This window comes from Labeo rohita, chromosome 12, assembly GCF_022985175.1.
Source record: "Labeo rohita strain BAU-BD-2019 chromosome 12, IGBB_LRoh.1.0, whole genome shotgun sequence".
Lineage (NCBI taxonomy): Eukaryota > Metazoa > Chordata > Actinopteri > Cypriniformes > Cyprinidae > Labeo > Labeo rohita.
The window spans coordinates 26,503,126-26,525,810 of NC_066880.1; the positions used below are offsets into that span (position 1 = coordinate 26,503,126).

Here is a 22,685-nt window from a genome sequence, read left to right on the forward strand (position 1 = left end):
TCATTAGCCATCGCATGCATCTGCCTTGTGTCCTTTTCTCTTCGCACATGGCATCTTTTGAAGCAAAATGGAGGGAAATGAATACACCGCATTAGGCTGTGAATGAGCTGTCCTGATCTTTATGCATGGGCCACTCATGGAGCAGGTCTAAAGTAGACAGAAAGCAGTGCTCGTTTTTGTGAACGACAGCAGAGATCCTGCTACTGGGACACGAGGAGCCGATGCACATGTGTATATGCTAAAAGAGCAAAACAATTTAAATTGGAAGAAAAACACTTGTGATTGCACTTACAACTGTTGCAATAAACAAATTGTTCAAAGTGTTGATTAAAGCATTGCTTTTGGGTGCAATCCCATTTTTGTCATATTCAAGTAGCCTTAAGTACATGTTTCTAGGTATATGCAAACACACTCTATAATATGTGGTTAAAAGGAAAAGCAGATTTATTTATTTAGATATGATACTGATACAACACATTAGCCACTCTAAAATCAATCAAGAGCTTTAGAAGCAAAAAAAGCTTCCGTCTTGGATAGAAATAGCCTGGCTTATGCATGTTTGATTTATGACCAGCGAGTTTGACTTATAACATCCCTCGTATCCCATCTCCTATGGAGAATAAATCATTAATAGAAAGTGCTTCTGCAAAATAACTAACCTGTAACTGCCTAGGAGGACACATCAGCACCTATATGAACCATACAACCATAACAAGAAATTTCTCAACAAACTTCTCTCTGGTGTTGTAGCCTATTAACACTACAGCTGAATTATGAACATACACTGTACATGCTCCATATATCATAAGCAAACAGATTTGCACTGTTCAGTGCATTATGAAGGTAAATGCCCTCAGACTCTTCTACAACCTCCAGAAAAAATATGCAATGAAAATGCAAGAAAAACTAGAAATAGACAGTCATTCAGAATAACCTTGAGCAGCATGTTTCATTTTGTGTAACAAAAGAGTGAAAGCCTGCAGAACGTCACAACCTCGCAAAAACAGAAATCCTTTCAAAACCACCTGTGGATGTACCATTAAACTACACACGCATTTTAATGCTTAGTACTAATCTTGATTTAGTATTTCAATTCAGGTTCAAGGTAGAAAAGTTCAAAAAGACTTAATCTACCTCACCTAACGTTTTGGTGAAGAAAGGGCTGATTTAAAATAAAATATAAAATTAAATAAATCACATTCTTCCATCTTCTGTTTAAACAGAACCTTTTTTTCTTCAACAACTACTGTCTATATAAACAATGAATTCATTCCATCCTTTAAAGGGACAATCACTAATTCCTGTTATTGTTCCAAACCCATATGACTTTTTGACTACAGCTGCCACTTCTCAACACAAGCATATTATGCAACCTGAATCAAACATTAAGACATATTCCCTGTAGATTAGTACATACCTGACATAAAATATAACTACAAAATCTGTTTCTAGGGTTGTTTTTGGTGTTTTTCTAATCTCACACACCAAAAACCTTGAACTGCCAAGGTACATCACATGACTAACTCTCAATAGAGCAAAAAACAACAACAAACCACACTAAACACTTTAGTCCCTGACATCAGGCACTGGCCACTAAAACAGCACCACTGATACCATATTGAAAATAACTCCACAAGTGACAGCACTGCCTGTTGCTGTGTGTCTATGGTAAAGTTGAAGCGTCACTTACTGAGCAGCCTGTAGTCCATCCTCTGCGAGTGGGAGTGTTTCATGGTTGTGGCCGTAGCGGCAGGCGGCTCGCTGACTCCCTGCTTCACGCCACAGCGGCGAGAGGCGCTTAGCCACATTTAAACTCAGCCTGACTGCAGCTGCCAGCTCTCTACTACCACAAATCTGACTCGCTGCATATCTCACTCGTTCACACACACACACTGTTCGGCCACTCATACTCCCCTCCCTCTCTCATGCACTCTCTCTCTCTCTCACACACACACACACACACATACACACACTTACTCTCTCCATTGGCTGCTCCTTCCTGGCAGGTCATGTTACTCATAGATGAAAGCAACACATAGTGTTAAGTGCAGGTTGAGGAAACCGAGCACCCAAACATGCTCCGATCACCAGTAAAGAGCTCGTCGGTTGACTTGGGTAAAAGTCCAGCAAAAACTTGATAGGCCAATGACTTTATAGCCTAAATTTGGGCATGAGACTTTGGGGATGTGCTTGAGAGTGCGTGTTTCCATCATTAATTTTCCCAGTACATCCTGAGAGAGAATGATCGAAGAACAAGAACTCATCCAATGGCTTTATGGCCCATATGCAAGCTCCATTAAGCACAGATAAAAGCTGTTCGGCAGATCCAGGAATATAGCCATTAACAACTGAAATCAATCCCTTAAGACACGTCAAAGTCAAAGTTGCTGAATATAGGAAAGACCTCTAACACAACTTTACAACATTAACTGTTGCGAACATCAACACAGTTAATCTGGTCTCTCATGTCTTCCAAACCTGTATGACTTCCTTCTGTCGGACAAAAAAGGAGAAACTTTGAAGAACGTTCATGCTGCAGTTTCTATACAACAAAACCACATGTGACCCTGGACCACAAAACCAGTCGTAAGTCGCTGGGGTTTATTTGTAGCAATAGCCAAAAATACACTGTAATGGGTCAAAATTATTGATTTTTCTTTTATGGCAAAAATCATTAGAAAATTAAGTAGATATTTTGTAAAATTCCTACTGTAAATGTATGAAAAAATAATTTTTGATTAGTCATATACATTGTTAAGAACATTATTTGAAGAACTTTAAAGGCAATTTTCTCAGTATTTTGATTTTTTTGCACCCTCAGATTCCTGATTTTTAAATAGTTGTATCTGGGCCAAATATTGTCCCATCCTAACAAACTATACATCAATGAAAAGCTTATTTATCCAGCTTTCATGTAATGTATAAATCTCAATTTTGAAAAAATGACCCTTATGACTGGTTCTGTGATCCAGGGTCATAAATGGGAATGTCAAAAAATTTAATTAAAGTGCCATAAAAGTAGTCCACACTAAACAAGTCTTCTGAAGCCATACAAAAGATTTGTGACAGAAATTTCAAACATCATTGGTTATCATGTGTCATAACCAAAGTTTGAATATGTAGAAATGTTGATGAGATCTATAGCAACAGATTTTCATATGAATATCAACTTATATTGTGCTCAAATAAATAAATAAAAACATGCATGGTTTCAGAAGACTTTGAATTAAGAGCACATGTCAATTCTGGACAACATTTATGGTATTTTTTGAACTTTAAAAGCCCCTGGTCACGATTTAATATGATTATATAAAGCAGCATAAACATTCTGTAAAATATCTTTTAATAGTATTCTCAGTTCAAAGTTCTGCAGACAAAATAAAGTCATAAAGGACTGAAACAACATGCATACGTTCCCAATATACAGTACAAAAGATGATAAAGCAAAATAAAAGTTTTATTTGACACAATAAAAGGTTTGCCATTTCCTGCACTCACTCATACACAAAAAACACGTCATCAGCGTGCAGTCCGAAATCTCAGGGCTATATAAACACACCGTGACTGTCTAACACAACCTGCGCCGTGCGCAATGCCTCACTTTGAGCGGTAAAGGTCTCCGAGTTTGCATTTTTCCTGCGAACACAGAGCCGCCTCTCATTCAGCACATATGTGAGCGAGTGTGCTCTCCTGACCTGACCCAGCCGCCGCTATTCCTGTCCACGTCCATTTATCACCGCTGAAACGCCATTTGCGTGCTGCTGTATTGTTTTCAAGTAACCCAATTCTAATTGTCATTTTATTATTCTTCTAAAATGAGTGCACCGCTATAATCAAAACGTGTTCATTGGAGAACTGTTTGCTCCCATACAAAAAGCTTTCTCCTGAGTGAACCTGACCCCCTGTGGATGGGGTTAATAAAAACCTGTGCTGCTGTAAAGACGAGAGATGAATCTTAGAGATGGAACTTTTGCAATGACTCTAAAGCCCTAGACTTCAAATAGAACAAACTCAATGACCACATGACACAAAGGCAGCCACTGCTACAGCACCATTTTGTTGGAAACCACTGACATACACAGATTAGCGGTCGATCCGTATGAATGATTCTTATAATTGTACCTTCTGTTTCCCCTTTTGAAATGCATTTTTAAAAGTGCCAGAAAAGCTTTTTTTTTTTTTTAAATGTACAAAAATGTCAGATTTCTATTTCAAATAAATGCTGTTATTTGCTGTTAGGCAGCTCAACTGTTTTTAACACCGATAATAATAAAAATGCTTGACAATGAAGCCTGGAGTCATGACGCAGAAATTTCAGCTTTGCATCACAAGAAAAAATTACATTTTACAACATATTAAAATAGACAACAGTTCCTTTAAACTGTAATAATATTTCAGAATATTACTGATTTTACTGTATTTTTTATGAAATAAATGCAGAATTGGTGAGCATTAGAAACTTTTATCAAAAACATTTAAAAAATCTTAGCAACCACAGCCTATGTTAGAGTATATACATTTTTATTGAAATTATCTTTACAAAAGAAAATATGCAAGCAATCTGTATAAATTATACAGCTACAGTGTAAATAATGTAAAAGCCCATTTTGCTATTTTGACATGACCTAAAATGTTATGTTAGCCAGTTAATATTATCTTGGTGACAAATCAGCTGAATTTACAACAACAATGTTGAACACATCACAGAAAACCAGTTGGATCACAGATGTATATTTACTGAGTAATCCACTATTTTGTAGAGAAAGGTCAAAATTACAATTTAAAACAAGATACATTCCTAGTTTTAACATTATTTGTTCTTCAGACATTCCTTTTTAAAATAAAAGAAGTATTATCTATATGCAAATTTTTTGACTACTGATTTTATTGTAATATCTCTGGAACTGAAACATACAGGGCCTTAAAAATGCCTACAGGAAAGTTTAAGACCCAAAATCTAAAAAGGTATTAAAATACCTTTAATGCTTCTTGAGTTACAGGCATTCAAACTCTGGAGAAGAAAACTTGAAAAGTGCTGTTTCCCCATTTTTGAATGGTCATTATTATCATGTAATGCAACAAAGAGTGCAAAGTCAACAGACTTTACTAACAGACATAATCTCTGTGTGAAAAAAACAATGATGCGGCTATCGTTCTGAAGTCATTTTTCCCCTCCTGTAATCTGGCTCCAAATCATAGATGAAAATTGACATTTTGACCCCCCATACAAAACAGTAAATATACATCTGTAACTTTTAATATTTTGGCTTACATCACCATATATGTTTATCTTATTCAGAAAAAAACATTGACATCATCAAAAAATTTGAGCTGGGGAAGTTTCTAAAATTTGGTTGATTTGACACAGGATGACCCAATTGTTTAACTGTGCAAAGCATAAACAATGGATATCCAAGATTAACAAATCTAAAATTATCACTTTGAAAATGAAAGTGACTGTTCTGGCTGGCCTGAAATACTCCGGTTTGGCAGCCCATCCTTATTGTTATAGCGCTGATGCTAATTTGTTTCATTCATACCTGAATCAAAAACAGTGCAGGATGCTGAATGTGGAAATTCTACAGTGAGCTGCACTGAAACGTAAACTGTTTTTGAATGGGTTAGCTCCAAAAAGCTCCTCACGACTTTATGTTAAGCAAGATTTAAATATCTTTTCATCAAGTACAATCTTTACTAGCTGTTTGCATGTGAATGGTGATTTTCAAATTTCAAAAGAAAATCAGCACAACATGTAAAACAGATTTCAGGTGCGCAACACTGCCATCTGCTAAAATAAACATGAGACATCTGTACGGGGTAAAAAAAAAAAAAAAAAAGTAACCACCCACACCATGGCCTCGTAGGTTCATTTCACAAAACCGACCCAACAAAATGGTCTACAGATTATAACTAACTTTGCTGCTCAAAACAATAAAACTCAGCACACAATGAGATTTTTAGTGTCACTTAATTTACAGAACATCCTTGCCTCTCACTATGTTTGAAAAGACCAAAAATGGTGAGAATGTCCATTGAGAGGGGCCAGATTGCATTTTGGCCCAGATGCCTGAACGTCCCACAGCTCGCGAGAGAAAAATAATGCTTGTGTATTTAATTATGAGGCCGCGAATACCAGGGTCACTGACTCACGGTCCCACACAGACGTCATGTCACCTGGAATTAGTCCAGAGCGCCGTGCATTCGATTCACTGAGGATCGTTTTACACTGACATGCCTCACGAAGAGTTTGAAGGTTACACTCCAAATGGATGAGCGCCAGGTGATAAGCTAATGCGGCCAGAATCGAATTAAACTGAGAGCACTGTCTGACTTTTTGCAAATCAAAGCAAGCGTTTAAAGTGCGCCGTTTGAATCGGTCGGCGAGCCACAGGGAAAGAGGCGAGGGTTGAGGAAGTCAGAGACTGACGCCCTTCTCCCCCGCGTCGGTCGCGTTACACAGCCCTCGATGGAGGAGAGATGATTTTCCTTAGTTCATAACCTGCTTCTGCGGCGCCTGTAAGAGGCCTCCTCATAAATCATCTTTCAGCCAGCAGAAGTGCTATGTTCTCTTCAGAATAAAAGAAAAAAAAAAAAACCTGTAATAAAGTCATTATGCACAAAAGAAGATTCTCCTAACAAAAGAAACCAATTATTCTCATGCAGAAAATATCTTACTATTCTTGTATTATCTATTACGCCGTAATTGTGGTGCTTGTGACAAAGTTTCCATCAAAGACTAGCTTCTGAAATCATTGTGGAAAATCATTCCAGTATGAATGCCACAACGCATTACTTTGAACACAGAACACTTCTTTAAAAAGATGCTGGAGCATCTGAATTATTTGAAAAATCAGTGTGCTGATAAAAAAAAATCTTAAATCCAGTGTCCCAAGCCAACACTAGTGGGCTTGATGTGCAAAAACCCATTCCAATCAAACCAAATCCTCAGTAATTCTATCCAGAGGATCCACAAAGACACAAAGGAAAGCTATAAGGAAAAAAACATCCACATGGGAGTACAAAAACCCTTAAAGATGTATCTTTTTTATCTGTTCAACCTGAATAGAAAGTATTGTTCCACACTGGTTGTGGTTGTGTAGCAAGCAGCAATTAGTGTCAGCCTCAGACAGATGCCACAATGAACACTTCTGAAGAAGAGCCGATTGCTGGAATTGTCAGGTTAGTGCCTTTAAAAATTTTTTAAAGGTACTCAAGAGTTTTAAATGCAAATATGACATCCTTGAACAACAGTACTACAGCTGTACTAACTATATGCCTTGCAGTTATAGTATGTCTATAAAATAACCTGTACTTACACATCGGGAAGGATACAAATTCTGTGTCTAGACACATTTTGTGCTAATTCATGTGGTTGTGTCTATATGATTTGTCACTGCTGTGCCATTTTCTCAATAAGCTGCCACTTTGTTGCATGTGAATCTATCATTATGGCTATTAGCATCTATTAAAAACTGCCAACAGTTTAATTAATTTTCAATAAAGTTTCATTAGTCTTGCTACAATGTTTATAACTGTAGAAAAGAGACAAAGCAGTGGAATTAAATCGGTTTCATTTTGTTGATATCATTATAACCAGACTAGACATCAAATGCAACACCAATTACAGTATATTAACTTCCTACATAACTTTAAAGAATACGTTTGATGATTTTCAACCAGATTTTTATTGTTATGATATCACTAGTACGTGTAAATGAACAATTTGTATGCTTTCTCTGCATTACCTGCACCAAGATATCCCTGTTTATTCACAGTGTTGGGCAAGTTACTTCCAAAATGTAATACATTATGTATTAGTAGTTACTGTCTTTTAAAAGTAATTAGTTACATTACAATATTACTGTCTCTGAATTGTAATGTTACACTACTTTTGAGTTACTTTCACCAAAATATCCACAGAAGTATGAGTAGGCATTATAAAATGCCAAAATGTAGTTTATTGCTGCTCATTATACATCCAGTGGAGGGTAATGAGGTAGGTCTATATAGCATAAAATCATATTTAGATAGGCTACCGGTATGTAGGTCTACATTAATGTTACTTAGTTTAGGTTAAACACAGATAAGCACAAAATTATTACATTTATAAATAATGCTGGTAAATAAAGCAAAATGTTATAATGTACAAACAATAAACACAATACCTAGCCTATAGACTATTTTAAATGGTTTTTGGAACAAAACAAGAACGAAATATATAAGTTGCTAAACAAGGCAAAAAAAATTAGGCTAATTTAAAGCAAAACTGAAAGAAAATGCGTTGTTCTCACGCAGCAGTGTGTTTACTTTTATCTCTGTCATCTCATTTTTCTTTCCGTGAACTTCGTTGAGCGCCGTGCCACACAACATGAACCAAACTCAGCAGCATATGTCACTTAATCCTTTCCTTTCGTTTTGTTAATCTGTTAATTAGGCTATTTAAGTTAAATATTTTTTGTGTATTTATTCATTTTATATATAGACTATGATTTGCTAAAAACAGATTTTGTTATTTTTAGTTTAACTTAAATTTTGTTGCTTGTCCACGCTCGTCCACCGCCCAGATGTTTCCAGGAGTTATTCGTGCTATTTCTCCTTGTTGAGAGTTTGGTGTCGCACATAGATTACAACTGATTATGCATTCTTATTTTTCTCTCTGATGAAATGAATAAAACGAGAGTGTGTCCGTCTCACACATGTAGAATCTGTTTTGGCAGTCATCTTAACCATCGAATTCCAGCAACAGGAAATAGACAAACTATTTTACACACAGATTTTTTTCTCTGGTGCTGTTTTGCGAAGTTGGTAAATTCACTGCTTAATTTTGAGTTAAAATATGTTGTTGTAACTGAGATTGTAACAAGTAATAATATTACCAAAATTGTATTAGTAATACGTCATATTACTGCGTTAGAACAAAAAGTAATATACTACTGTAATATTATTACTTTTGTAATGCGTTACTCCCAACACTGTTCATTCGTTAACAAAAGCCTGCCAAATACAAAAATGCAAAATTCCATCTGCAGTATTAACAAAAGCCCTGGAGCCATCAGCTTTTGTTTAAAAAGCCAAAAATCGGCCAAATCAAAAATGCATTTTGGGTGTTCAAGTTTTTGTCAAAAATAACTTCATTTTCTGTAATCATGTAGCACAGATTCCCCAAATAAATGTTTTTTAACAGCATAGACAGCCAAGTTGTATCAAAAGCTCATTTTGTCAGTGGTGAATTCCACCTTTAAAGGAATAGTTCACCCAAAAATAAAAATTCTGTCATTAATTATTCACCCTTACGTCATTCAAAACCTGTAAGACCTTCGTTCATCTTCTGAACACAAATTAAGAAACTTTTGATGAAATCTGCGAGCTTTCTGACTCTCCATAGACAGCAATGCATGAGTTGTTTATCAGCACTGTTGTACTCTCGTGAACATACAGCAGAGACTAACACAGAAGAAAATAAATTATTTATTTTATAAATTATTTTTGTTTTCTCTTCGCACAAAAAAAATTCTCGTAGCTGCATAAAATTACAGTTGAACCACTGATATCACATGGACTATTTTAATAATGTCCTTACTACCTTTTTGGGCCTTGCACATGGTAGTACCACTGCTGTCCAAGCTCTCTGATTTTATCAAAAATATCTTAATTTGTGTTCCAAAAATAAACGAAGGTCCTACAGGTTTGGTATGACATGAGGGTAATTAATGGCACAATTTTCATTTTTGGGTGAACTGTCCCTTTAAATCGTAAAAATGTCAGAAGAAAGCATCAACAAAACATAAATGGTGGGTTTCTTTACCTTTCAGCATCGCTCGACCTGTGGAGCCAACAGTGAAGCCAGGCAGAGAACTTCGGGCCCCGAGAGCAGCTGTGGCCTCCAGCAGAGCCCCACTCAGATGAGCTGCAATGCTGGTTCTAGAAGGACAGGCCCTGAATCTATTCTGCAATGGGGATACCGGCGGCCATGACACAGCCTGGGCAAGCAGCTTTCTGGACGGGTGCAGGAGATAGACCTCAGGACTCAGGGTTGGATCAACATGGTCAATCTGTAGAAAAGACAACACAATGCATGTTTGTTAATGTTTTTGTATTGTTAAACAGAGAACATGCTGTCTGAGGTTGTCGAACCCAGAAGTTGTGAACCTTTTTTCACTCCCTTTGCCCAAAACAATGAATACAAGGAATGAGACGCAAGGAAATTTTCGCACTGATTAATAAACTTGTGACAACATCGATGTTAACCAAATACACTGCACATTTTACAAGAAAAGATATTTGTCAATTCTGCATTGCTTACTTTGATCTTTAGGGTTAGACCTTTAAACTGTTCGCTTTCTTAAAACAAACAAATGCTTAAAAATGGTGGATTCATTTTGATTCTTACAATAAAATTTCTACAATGTGGCTATGATTAAAAAAACAAGAAACAAATTCTTAAGTCATGGCCACAATTTAATTCAAATGAGGGAACAAATTAAGTACTTCTTATACACAGTTGAAGTTAAAAAGTTTACATGCATGCAGAATCAGCAAAATGTTCATTATTTTACCAAAATAAGAGGGATCATTCACGTAAGGGATCATTCACGTAAAATGCCTGTTATTTTTTTTTAATACTGAGCTGAATAAGATATTTAACATAACATACATTTACATATAGTCCACAAGAGAAAAATAGTATTTGACTTTATAAAAATAACCCTGTTCTAAAGTTTAAATACACTTGATTCTTAATACTGTCTTGTTACCTGAATGATCCACAGCAAATTCATTACTTTCTTGTTTGTCTTGAACAGTTAAACTGCCTGCGGTTCTTCAGGAAAGTCCTTTAGATCCCACAAATGCTTTGGTTTTTCAGCATTTTTGTGTATTTGAACATTTTCTAACAATGACTTTATGACCCATCTTTTCACACTGAGGACAACTGAGGGACTCATATGCAACTATTACAGAAGGTTCAAACGCTCACTGATGCTCCAGAAGGAAAAACAATGCATTAAGAGCTGGAGGGTGAAAACTTTTGAACAGAATGAAGATTTTGTCTTCATTCTTCATTTTTTTCTTATTCTCTAAAAATCTTTTTTTTTTCCATGTAGTACTGCCCTTCAGAAGCTACTTATGTTTTCCAGAAGACAAAATAAGTTCAATTTACCCTGATCTTCAAATTCAAAAAGTTTTCACCCCCCAGCTCTAATGCATCATTTCTCCTGGAGCATCAGTGAGCATTTGAACCTTCTGTAATAGCTGCATATGAGTCCCTCAGTTGTCCTCAGTGTGAAAAGATGGATCTCAAAATCATACAGTCATTGTTGGAAAGGGTTCAAATACACAAAAATGCTGAAAAGCCAAAGAATTTGTGGGACCTGAAGGATTTTTCTGAAGAACAGCGGGCAGTTTAACAAGCGACTTATGAACAACTATCAATAAAAAAAACACAGTTGTGGATCATTCAGATAACAACACAATATTACGAATCCAGCGTATGTAAACTTTTGAACAGGGTCATTTTTTATAAATGGAACTATTATTTTCTCTTTCTACTTATAAATGTCTTTTATGTGAAATATCTTATTCAGGTCAGTACTAAATAAAAAATAGCATGCATTTTGTATGATCCCTCTTATTTTGGTAAAAAAAAAAAAAATAAAATTACATTTTGCAGATTCTGCAAGGTGTGTGTAAACTTTTGACTTCAACTGTATATAAAAAAACAAGAATAACAAAACAAATTAATATTAAACAAAGAAATATTGCCAAATAGGCGTCTCATTTTAAAGCATTTTAGTTAAGACTATGTTGATAGTACTAATTTTAAATAATTAAGGACATATTGGGGCCCCGGAAGTTTGCTGAGGCCATCTGGTTAAGAACTACTGGACTAACTAACTAGTGGCAGAACTTATATACTGGCTGACTAGTCGATACAACCCTTAATAGACATGAAGGCTGCCATCTTCGCTTCTGTAATAATCTCTGACTTGGTCCCCCGCAGTGATTTCATTGCTGTCAATGTGAACAACCCAAGGAAGCAATAGCAGGTTCCTTAATAATGATAACCACAGGAGGCTATGAGTCAAAAAAAAAATCTCTTTTCTGAACTAGTAACTGCTGTATGATCAGCCCAATAATAGGAGAAATGGAGAACAACAATCCCAGGTCTTGCAATCAAACTTGTCCTTATTGAGAAAGAGCACCGATTTGGGGGTTGTACTCCTATCTTTGACGTAGTGCACATCTCCTCTCTCTGCATCGAGCAGCCATTATTTTACCATTACAGATCCCAGACAGCATTTCTGCCAGCTGCTTCCTGGAAAGTCATTACAGCTGTTGTCTGTGCCCTTCCTCTGAAACGATTGACCCAGCTCCTTTGCCACCTCTCTCCCCAAACGGCGCTGGCTCTGATGAGAATTAAACCACTCTCATTGGATAAATGGATTCAGCGGCGATGCAACGTGACACAGGCGAATAGCAGGTGCTTTGAGCTAAAGCAGAGCGAAGCACAGAACCTTCAAGACCTTTCACTTAGATTGTGTTTATAATGTAAGAACAAAACCAGAAAGAAGCACGTGCGAATCACAGGAAGATCAATTTTGTGGTAAAATAAGCTTTTATAGTAAGGTTTTTTGATTTTTACTTTTTAATTTTTACACATAACCACTCTATGGAAGCCCATTTCCGCCAAAAGTCAGAATTCCGAGATATAAATTCGCAATTCTGAGAAATGAAGTCAGAATTGTGAGATATAAACTCGCAATTCTGTAAACATATCAGTCTTTTTTTTTTCTCCTCAGAACCGGACTTTATAACTCACAATTGCGGGAAAAAAAGTCTCGCAATTCTGACTTTATTTCTCACATTTGCATCTTTATATCTTGCACTTCTGACTTTATATCTCGCAACTGTGAGTTTATATCTCGCAATTCTGACTATATAACTTGCAATTGTGAGTTTATATCTCACAATTCTGAGAAAAAAAGTCAGAATTGTAAGTTTGTATCTCGCAATTTTGAGAAAAAAGTCAGAATTGTGAGATAAAAAGTTGCAATAATTTTTTAAAAAAATGTATTCAGTGGCGGAAACGGGCTTCCATACCATTCACAAGGTTGGGGTTGAAAAAGATGTTTCTTATGCATAAAATAATAATAAAAAAATAGTAATATTATTTTTGTATTATTATTTTGTAAAGTTACATTTCAATACATTTTCAAACGTAATTTATTCCTGCAATGCAAAGCTGAATTTTCAGCAGCCATTACTCCAGTTTTCAGTGTCACATGATCCTTCAGAAATAATTTACAACATATTTTGTCAGGAAGAAAAATTCAATTACATTTTTTAAAATTGAATCCCATTTTTGTGAGTAAACTGCACTGTCAACTACCCTAGAAAAAAAATAGTCAGCAGATGCAATATTTCAAAGGAGAGATGAGTAACATCTCTAATTGGACACACAGAGTGTTGCGCTCGCCACCGAGGATAAAGGAGCTTATTGCCACGGCAACCAGGATGAAAGATTCTTGATAGTGCTTAGCAAGTCAATTGCTGTTTCTCATTTTTTCTCACTTCAAACAAAGAGAATACAGCAAAAAAAAAAAAAATCAAGATGAGTACTTACATAATGAGGCTACGCTCCTTTGAAACTGTCAGGGCTCGTGTTTATGAGGTTTTAATCAACAAAAGAAAGCCTGCTTTAGTATACTTAAGAAAAGAACATGTCATCACAGTATGCTTAAAAGCGAAGGCAAACACATTTTTGAGTTGCTGCCGAACAATTACGACACTTGGTCTCGAAATATTTCATGTCACTTTGATTAGTCAATACATGAGTCAACATTATTTAGAGCCCAGATAACCAATGGACTTACATGGTCACAGCACATTATCATAAGTTACACCACAGTGCTGTTGATTCTGTAACTGTACGTCTGTGAAGTACTTTGTTGATCACTTCACCACATTTTTTACAACTTGTTTATAAACTTAGGACCTACATTCGTTCCAATAACTTAATTCTTTACATATTATTTGCATTACAAGCTGGTTAATATACTTAGAATGTGCATGAAAGAATACTGTACTAAGGCTGTTATCTGATTGATGTACAAACTGTGCAAACACGCAGGACTTCAAGGACTGCACCTGTACAAAGGGCCTCATTGTTTCCGAACGTTAAACTACAGCACTAAGCAAACCGTCTCCTTATCTGAAAAATGATTTTGCAGAATTGGCAGTCCTCAGAAGCCCCTCCCTGAGCCGTACAGCCGTGGTCCTTTATAATTACTCTTTAATGGGATGGGTTTCCTGCTCTGCTCATGATAAAAGCGAAGTCTGCATTTGTCAGATCTTAAACTGGACCTTAGGGACTAAAATCTGCACGTTCACCAGCCGCCTGAAGTCTGACACTCATTCTTTTTGGTTTCAAATTCGACAGCACAGACGCAAACTAGAGACGGTTCTCAAAGAGTGGCATTTCTCAATGCAAAAGCTGCTGCCACACTCTTAAAAATAAACGTTTCAAAAGGGGGGTTTTGCAGTGATGCTACAGAATAACCATTTTTTGGTTCTTCAAAGAACCTTTCAGTTCTTAAAATGACTGTTTTTTTCTTACAGAGTTTCTGCAGGCTTTATGATGGTACATTAAAAATGTTTTAAGAGCAAAAAAAAAAAAAAAAAGAAAAGAAAAGAAAATGTAAAAACTAAATTGAAGAAAACATAATTAGTTTCTAACAGATCTTATACTTTAAAAAAAAATAGCTTAACAAAATAACTTGTGGATTGAATAGCTCTGATCCCAAACACTAGAACATGGAAATAGGTTTTACTGTACCTTCTAATCTCACTGCAAAAAAGTAATTCTGTCCTGTTTCCATTCTGCAAATGTCTAAACGATTCTTAAATCGTGCATAATGGTGCATTTACTTGAAAGCAAAATGTTGTACGATAAGTCGTCTTGTTTCCTGAGAAACATATCCAAATGAAGGGAGTTTATGATCACAAGAACAACAAATATCTGCTTAATTCAAAGCAAAAACAAGTTCTTATACCCCACTGACAGATATTTGTTTTAAACATTGAGACAACAAAAAAACCAAAACATAAGATATAACACAAACAGACAACACAACAACACAAAACAAAAAAGCACATGCAAAAAAAAAAAAAAAAAAAAAAAAAAAAAAAACACAAACGAAACGACACAACAAAAAAATTAACAAAACACAAAAAGACAACAAAACAAAAAAACAAGACAACAAAAAGTAAAACAAAACCACTAAAAAGAACCAAAAATTAAAAAACAAAACACAGCAAAAAACAAATGAAAGACACAACACAACAAAACAAAATGACAACAAAACAAAAACAAGACAACAAAACAAAATGAAGTAAAACAAAACAACAAAAACAACAAAACACAAAACAACAAAACAAAAACAAAACGAGACAACTAAAGTAAAAAAAAAAAAAAAAAAAAAAAAAAAAACAACTGCCACAAAACAACTAAAAATTAAAAACAAAGAAACAAATGAAAGACAACAACAAAACAGAACAAACTACAACAAAAAAAACAAAATGAAGTAAAACAAAACAACAAAAAATGGAAAACAAAACAACAAACAAAAAAAACAAGACAACTAAAAGTAGAACAAAACAAAACAAAACAACACAAAACAACAAAAAAAAAAGTAAAACAAAAGAACACAACAAAACAAATGAAAAAGACAACACAGACAAAATTAAATGACAAAAGAAAAAAAAAAAAAAAGAAGTGTAAATATGCTTTCAGTTGGGGCAAAAGTAGTCTGGTTTTGAGTCACGTGAACCACCGCAGCGTGCACACAGTCTGCTCCGGTCCATGCGTGCATGAATCAATGCAGACCACTAAACGTATCGCACCCATTAGATTTCTGCACAGAATGATATTGTGGCTGTCATACATTGTCAAATGTGGCTTTACCGAGGTCAACAGCTCTGGTCCAAGCTGTGATATAAATGGAAAGCTATTGGTGGTTTAAAGAAAAGGGGGCGGGGCTGCTTGATACATCCAGCCCTGTCTTCCTGTTCTAGCTTTTTCTACTAGATCTTTTTAGGCGGATGATCTGAGTGGTTACTAGAACATTTCCAAATGGTTGCTAGCTGGGTCACGTTAAAACTCAGCTTAGGAAAGTAATAACCTGGCATGCTTCAGTGCTGCAGAACGTGTCTGGCTCTAGAAACCATTTCAAAGTATGACATGTTTCTCAATCCTTTCACTGACATTAATGCTCAAGCGCTGACTCTCTCTCATTGGCATGTCCCCATCTGACCACAGCTAGCAGGTGTGTGAGTCACCTCTAACTGCCCTGTGAAGATGGAGGTGGTGACAGTCTCTGGGCAGAACTAAGCTTTTTTCTGTAACATTTTCGTAAAGTGTAATATAACACCGGTTTCAAACAAACCATCAATGTGTCAAATTCAGTTGTGTTATTATCATGTTAACCGGGACCTAAATGAAATCACTTCAGTGTCTGATGTCATTATGTCAAGATTATCTAAATTAGATTTCACTGAAAAAAACATTCATTACGCAGGCCATGAGAATCCCGTTCACTCACTTTGGGCCTCTCGGCTCTCTGTCTGTCAAAGCTTTGTCGTTGACCCTCGTCTTGATGTTCTGGGCTCTCGATAGCCACTAATCTACCAAGTGCTTTGTAGAGAGAGTCCCTGCATGAACGTCCAGCACAAGGGCTGAAACTCTAGCTGGGAGGGTCAGTGTGTCTCACTCGGGCTCTGAGGCCGCAGACACGCAGGAAGGGCCGGAATACCTTGAGAATGACTGACACACAGCAGCTGAGTACAGTACTCAGCACATCCAGTCCCTGCTGCCTTCAAACGCATGCCAAACTGAAGGGTGCACAACAACTATGAAAATATAATTGCATAATGTTCTCATTTCAAACTAGTTCTGTATGGAAGCCTGTTGTAAAAGAAATTAAGGGGATGATGTGACTTCTTGCAATATGACAATCTCTGACAATTACTGAATATCCCCCAATTGTAACTTAATTTGTTTTTATGAAAAAGCTGCGTTTAGATTCTTTAAAATGTCTCAAAACACAGATCACAACAAAATAAAGAAAACAATAAAAATAAAAATGCAACAAAAGACATACCACAAACAGAAAACAAAAAAAAACCCACCAAAACAAAAGAAAAAATTAAAAACAAAACAAAACACCATAAACAAAACACAATGACAACAAAACACCACAAAAACAGTAAGAAATGCTAAAAAAAACAAACAAACAAACAAACAAGACACAACACAAAAAAAGACAAAGCAAAACAAAAACAAAAACCAAGACAACAAAATGACATCACAAAACACCACCAGAAAAATGGAAAAACAAAACAACAAACAAGACACCACACAAAACAAAATGACAACAAAAAAAAAAAAAAAAAAAAAAAACAACAAAAAAGAAAAAGAAAACAAGAAAAACACAAACAAAAAAGACAAAACAAAAAATGACAAAGTAAAACAAAACACCACAAAAACAAAAAAAAACAACAACAAAAACAAACAACAACAACAAAAAAAAAAAAAAAAAAAAAAAAAAAAAAAAAAATCGGAAAAAACAAATAAAACAACAGAGGAAAAAACAAAATACCACAAAACAAAACGACAACAAAAAAAACAAAACACCACAAAAATGGAAAAATAAAATTTAACAAAAAGACTCAGCACAACACCACAAAATGACAACAAAACAAAAGAAGTTAATAAGTTAATAATAAAAAGTAAAAAAAAAAAAAAAAAAAAAACATCACAAAAACAAAAAAGAAAACAACAAACAAAGACGACAACACAAAACAAAACAACAAACAAAAAAGTAAAACAAAACAACACAGAAACAACAACAAAAAAAAAAGACAAAACAAAATGATACAACAAAAACAAAACAACAAAAAAGATACAACACAACAAAACAACATGACAAAGCAAAAAAAAAAAAAAAAACACCACAAAAACAACAAAAAAGAAAAAACAACATAACAAAAGAACAAACAAAGGAAGAAGCACAAAATGACAACACAACAAAACAAGGCAACCAAATGAAACGTAAAACAATATACCACAATAACACAAAATAGTTTTGCGCTACATAGAGATGTGTGTAGTGTAAGTAATGGCAGAATTGTAATTTTGGATGACTATCCCTTTAAGCAATGTATTGGATAAAGGGCTACAACCCTTTAAGCACAAGATGCTGTCTCCTTTCACCCCATCTAAAATCTAATTCAGCTGACTGAACATTTCATTTGCATGATAAAGCTGAATTTGCACATTAATCAAGCCCTCTTTTCATTTGTTCTGTACCCACTCTGTAAAAAGCCCCTGACAACAGTGACACGGCGCACCTGACACACATCTAATCAGTGTATTTACTCCGCAGCCCATCACATCCCGTATCTCGCCTTAACTGTAACGCTGTGCATTAATATACCACCAATGAAGCGCAAACTGTCAGTGTTGCTATTGACTGGAAGTGGGCTTGATTTATTCACCAAGAGAGCTTGCTGTCAGAGCTGCCCTTGGGCATAATGACTCAGCACGGATCCTCAGGGTTGATACGGGGTGACCTGAGGATCCTTCTAGCACACTGAGAGCAAGGTCTCATGTGACCCAATCGCTGCAGCTGTCACAGACAGGCTAGGTGAAGAGGTTCAGCTGGAGCGAGTTTGTAGCATTTTGAAGCATAAGCAGGGTGGTCTAAGGTTACAGTGAAGAGGAGCCAAATCGGGACCAGTGTGTATGTGAGATATGCATGTATCTGGTGGGAGATATGACTATGGATTTTTTAATTGCAGATGCTGACACTGTTATTTAGGACTATTTTGTACATCTCTCAAAAAACAAACAAACAAAAAAACACACAAACAAAAGATACAAAAAAAAAAAAGACAAAGCAAAACATAAACAAAAAACAAGACAACAAAACAAAAATGTAAAAACAAAACAACAAACAAAAAAGACAACACAAAACACAAAATGACAACAAAAAAAAAACAAGTAAAAAACACCACAAAAACAAAAAAACAATAAAAAGAAAAAAGAAAACAACAAAAACTCAACAAACAAAAAAGACAAAACAAAATAAAATGGCAAAAAAAAAAACAACATGACAAAGTAAAACAAAACACCACAAAACAACAAAAAAGGGAAATAAATGTTTATAACTAAAATAGATTATTTATAAATGAATGAATGAATGAATGAATAAATGCTATTATAACAAATAAATAAAACACGCATATAAAAGATGCAACACAACAAAACAACACACACAAAACAAAATGACAACAGAACCAGTAAAAACATCACAAAACAACAAACAAAAAAGATGCAACAACAAAACACCACAAGATGACAAAACAAAAGCTAAAAAACAAGACTAAACAGAGTAACACAAAACACCACAAAAAAAAAAAAAAAAAAAAAGACAAACACAAAAAAAAAAAACAGAAACAAAACAACAACAGAACTAAATAAATCAAACTTAAGATCAAATATAGATATGTTACAAGAGTGCCTTGTTCAAGCAAAATCAATGAACAAACTGCTGTGACGTCATTTCAAACAAAATATGTTTTTCTTGTTTGATACTGTAAAGCTGCTTGCTTTAAAGCAATCTATTACATAAAGCACTATATGAATAAACATTATTTAACTTGACTAAAGTGCCAAATTGCAGAATTGATGCAAACATTTCCACATCGCTATAATCAGATGCTTTCTTAACTGCCCTTTTCTCACCTGTCATTTGTGGTGTGTTTATTTTGCTATTGAGAAAACACACAGCACATATTTACATATTGACCTAAATGTTGCTCTCAGCAGTGTGGATGGCATTGGGATCTTCACTAACAGTTTTAGAGTATATCAGGGCCCTTACTTTGCCTCTGCATTGAAAGCGGACTAAACTAATGTGACAGTTTGAAAGGTGAACTTGAACTTGCCAATAAACCGCAGTGATCGTGTTTAAGCTAAAACCTCACAGTTGCTGGCTTTCACTGTGTGTCTATACAGCAGCCATTTTGCTGCGGGATGTACAAATAACTTCCTCAAAGCATTAATCAAACGTGACACACATTCTGCCAAGAACAATCATGTGTTGAGCTTAGAGTCGTGCCAGAAACTCTTTGATAAGGTTTCCACAAGAACAAACCACAATATGGAGAACTGCACGGGACTTATAATCATTACTTTCCTAAATTTCTCAGAGCTGAGACATCCATTCAGGTCTGTTAAACTCTTCTTACCCTGCATAGAAACGGTCTTCATGTTGCGCAGTTTATGTTGATCCTTTTTATTGTTTGGAAGACTGAAGAGTTTTTAAAAGCAAAGACTGACCGGAAAACAAACTGCTTTTAATTTCTTCATCATGACCATGGCCTTTCATCTAGGCAGAGAGCCATCCCAAATCTCGTCCTGATCTGAAGTCTCATATGACCCCCCCTTCTCACTGGATGGATGTCTGGCCTTCTTCAGAACTGACTAAATATTTTGCGTCCACGCCAGTGTTGTCCACTTTTCCAGACAATGCTGGCTTTGGCCAATCACACATCACAATTAATTCTGTTTGGATAGCCTGAAACACAAATATCTTTGCTGATACACATTTTCTTATCCTTGAAAGAACCAATGTTACGTAAGGTAGCTTTTGCTTAAGGGCCACGGCAGGCATTTACGTTCATGGAATAATGTTTTCTTCTGAGGAAAATCACTTATGGAAACATAACTGAAGTGATATGAGCTCGAGAGTTTGTGGCAGAGGTCCAGTTTTTGTTATTTCTGCTGCCGTAAACATGTCTGTTTATGGTTCAGTCTCATTCATCAGATTCCAGCTGTCAAACGTAACAATTCTGTCCGTGCATTACGCACCTGATGGGAGTGACTACGTGCAACACGGGAGGAACCCTATGTAATCCTGTTTTGTCAAAACAGCAGGTGTTTGTTATGTTTGACAGCAAATATTGGCTATGGAAGTTTTATTTTTAGTCTCTTGACCCTAAGCACTTCACATGAAAGGTTAAAATGGTACTTTAAAAACTTTTACAACATGTTTAGTGGAGATGCTTAACCTATTTACATATTTACTATAAGCATTTGTTTATTCTTCTTCTTCTTCTTCTTCTTCTACTTATTATATTATTATTATTATTATTATTATTATTATTTTGTTTTGTAGTAACTATAATTACTTTGAATGAAAGCATCTGCCAAACCAATATCTGTAAATGTAACAATTCTGCCAAAATTCTTTTATATACATGATTCTATTTCTTACAGACAAGAAGGTCAAGATACAGACATTTAATTTAAAATAGGGTTGTCACTAACGATTATTTTGGTAATCAAGTAATCGGTTGATTATTTTGATGATTAATAGAGTAATCTGATAATTATATACTTTTTTGGAGGTAATAAAAATACACCCAAGCAAACAATAGCCTTTAAAATGTAAGTAATTATATGGTTTTAGTGAAAAAAAAAACATAATAGAGAGAGACCCAACGGCCTGGCAACTGTTTTTAAACTCTACAGTGCGATCTAATCCTAGTTCAATATTGACTAAATAACATTTAAATCAAATGTCTACCTAATAGGGATGCAACAATACAGTTAGTCCACGGTTCAACACATACCTTGGTTTTTAACCATGGTTTTCGGTTTGGTTCTGATAGCTTGCCACTTCAGTGTGTTTTTTTTTTGTGGGTTTTTTTTTTTGCATCTAATTAACAACAAAATACTTCTGTAAACCTCTATACACTGGAAAAAGTGTGGATTATTCTATGTCTGCTTAATATTTCTTCTGAGAGAGGTATTATTTTCCCAATTTTACGCAAAATAGGATAGGTTTCATTCATACTGGACGCCAGAGGGCACCCTCGTGCAGAAAATCCACAAAAAGATAACACTGATGACGTTCCAGCCAGGAAATCTCTAATAAGAATAAAGGTATCGCTATTGCTGTAACTTAATAAAAACAAGATATAACGTTAAACGTTTTGAATAATGAAATGTAAGGACAATACATTGCGTCTGCAATAATATATGGTTTATCTGTGTTCTTCAAGCCATCTTGGGTATTTTCATAATGATTAAGTATATTTGTAAGACATCACTAATCGACATACAGTATAGAATATTATTGTCTGCCTCATTCTATGATAAGAAGCCACATCAGATCACAAAATGAAAGTTATTTCAAACACTCGACTGATGCTGTGAACTAAAAAATAACATTCTCTTTTGTTGGACGTTTAGAAAGTTTAGAAAGGTTTATCATTGCATTTCATTAGAAGGGAAGATGCTCTGCAAGTGTTGCTTTTTCAAATATAAATGGGGAGGCGTTTCGTCATCTCAGCATGTGAAATTACGGGCACACACACAGCACATTTCAAGAGAAATTATTTAAATGCAAAACTGAAAAACCGCAATTCACAAGCGCGTATTGAACCGTGGATGTCATACCGAAACGTTCGATATTATATTGAGTATTGTGACATCCCTACTATGTAACCTTTAATATTTGGCCGCTTCTTTACAACAGAAATGCTACAGCCACTGTAATTTCTTGAATATGTGGACATCAAAACGTGTAAACTCAGAGTGAGGGTTGGAGCTTATTTCAAAT

At 35.4% G+C, this 22,685-nt stretch overlaps 1 protein-coding gene across 7 annotated transcripts in view; it reads right to left on the reverse strand.

Annotated features, from left to right (window-relative positions):
* Positions 1-22,685, reverse strand: part of plce1 (phospholipase C, epsilon 1) — a 91,629-nt gene that overhangs the window by 39,829 nt on the left and 29,115 nt on the right. For 6 of the 7 annotated variants that reach the window (XM_051124086.1, XM_051124080.1, XM_051124079.1 and 3 more), the window contains exon 3: positions 9,806-10,052. In XM_051124086.1, the coding sequence (XP_050980043.1) occupies positions 9,806-10,052 (247 nt within the window). Of the gene's footprint in view, positions 1-1,690; positions 1,889-9,805; positions 10,053-22,685 lie in introns of those variants that run through there. The other variant, XM_051124085.1, reaches the window with a different exon arrangement.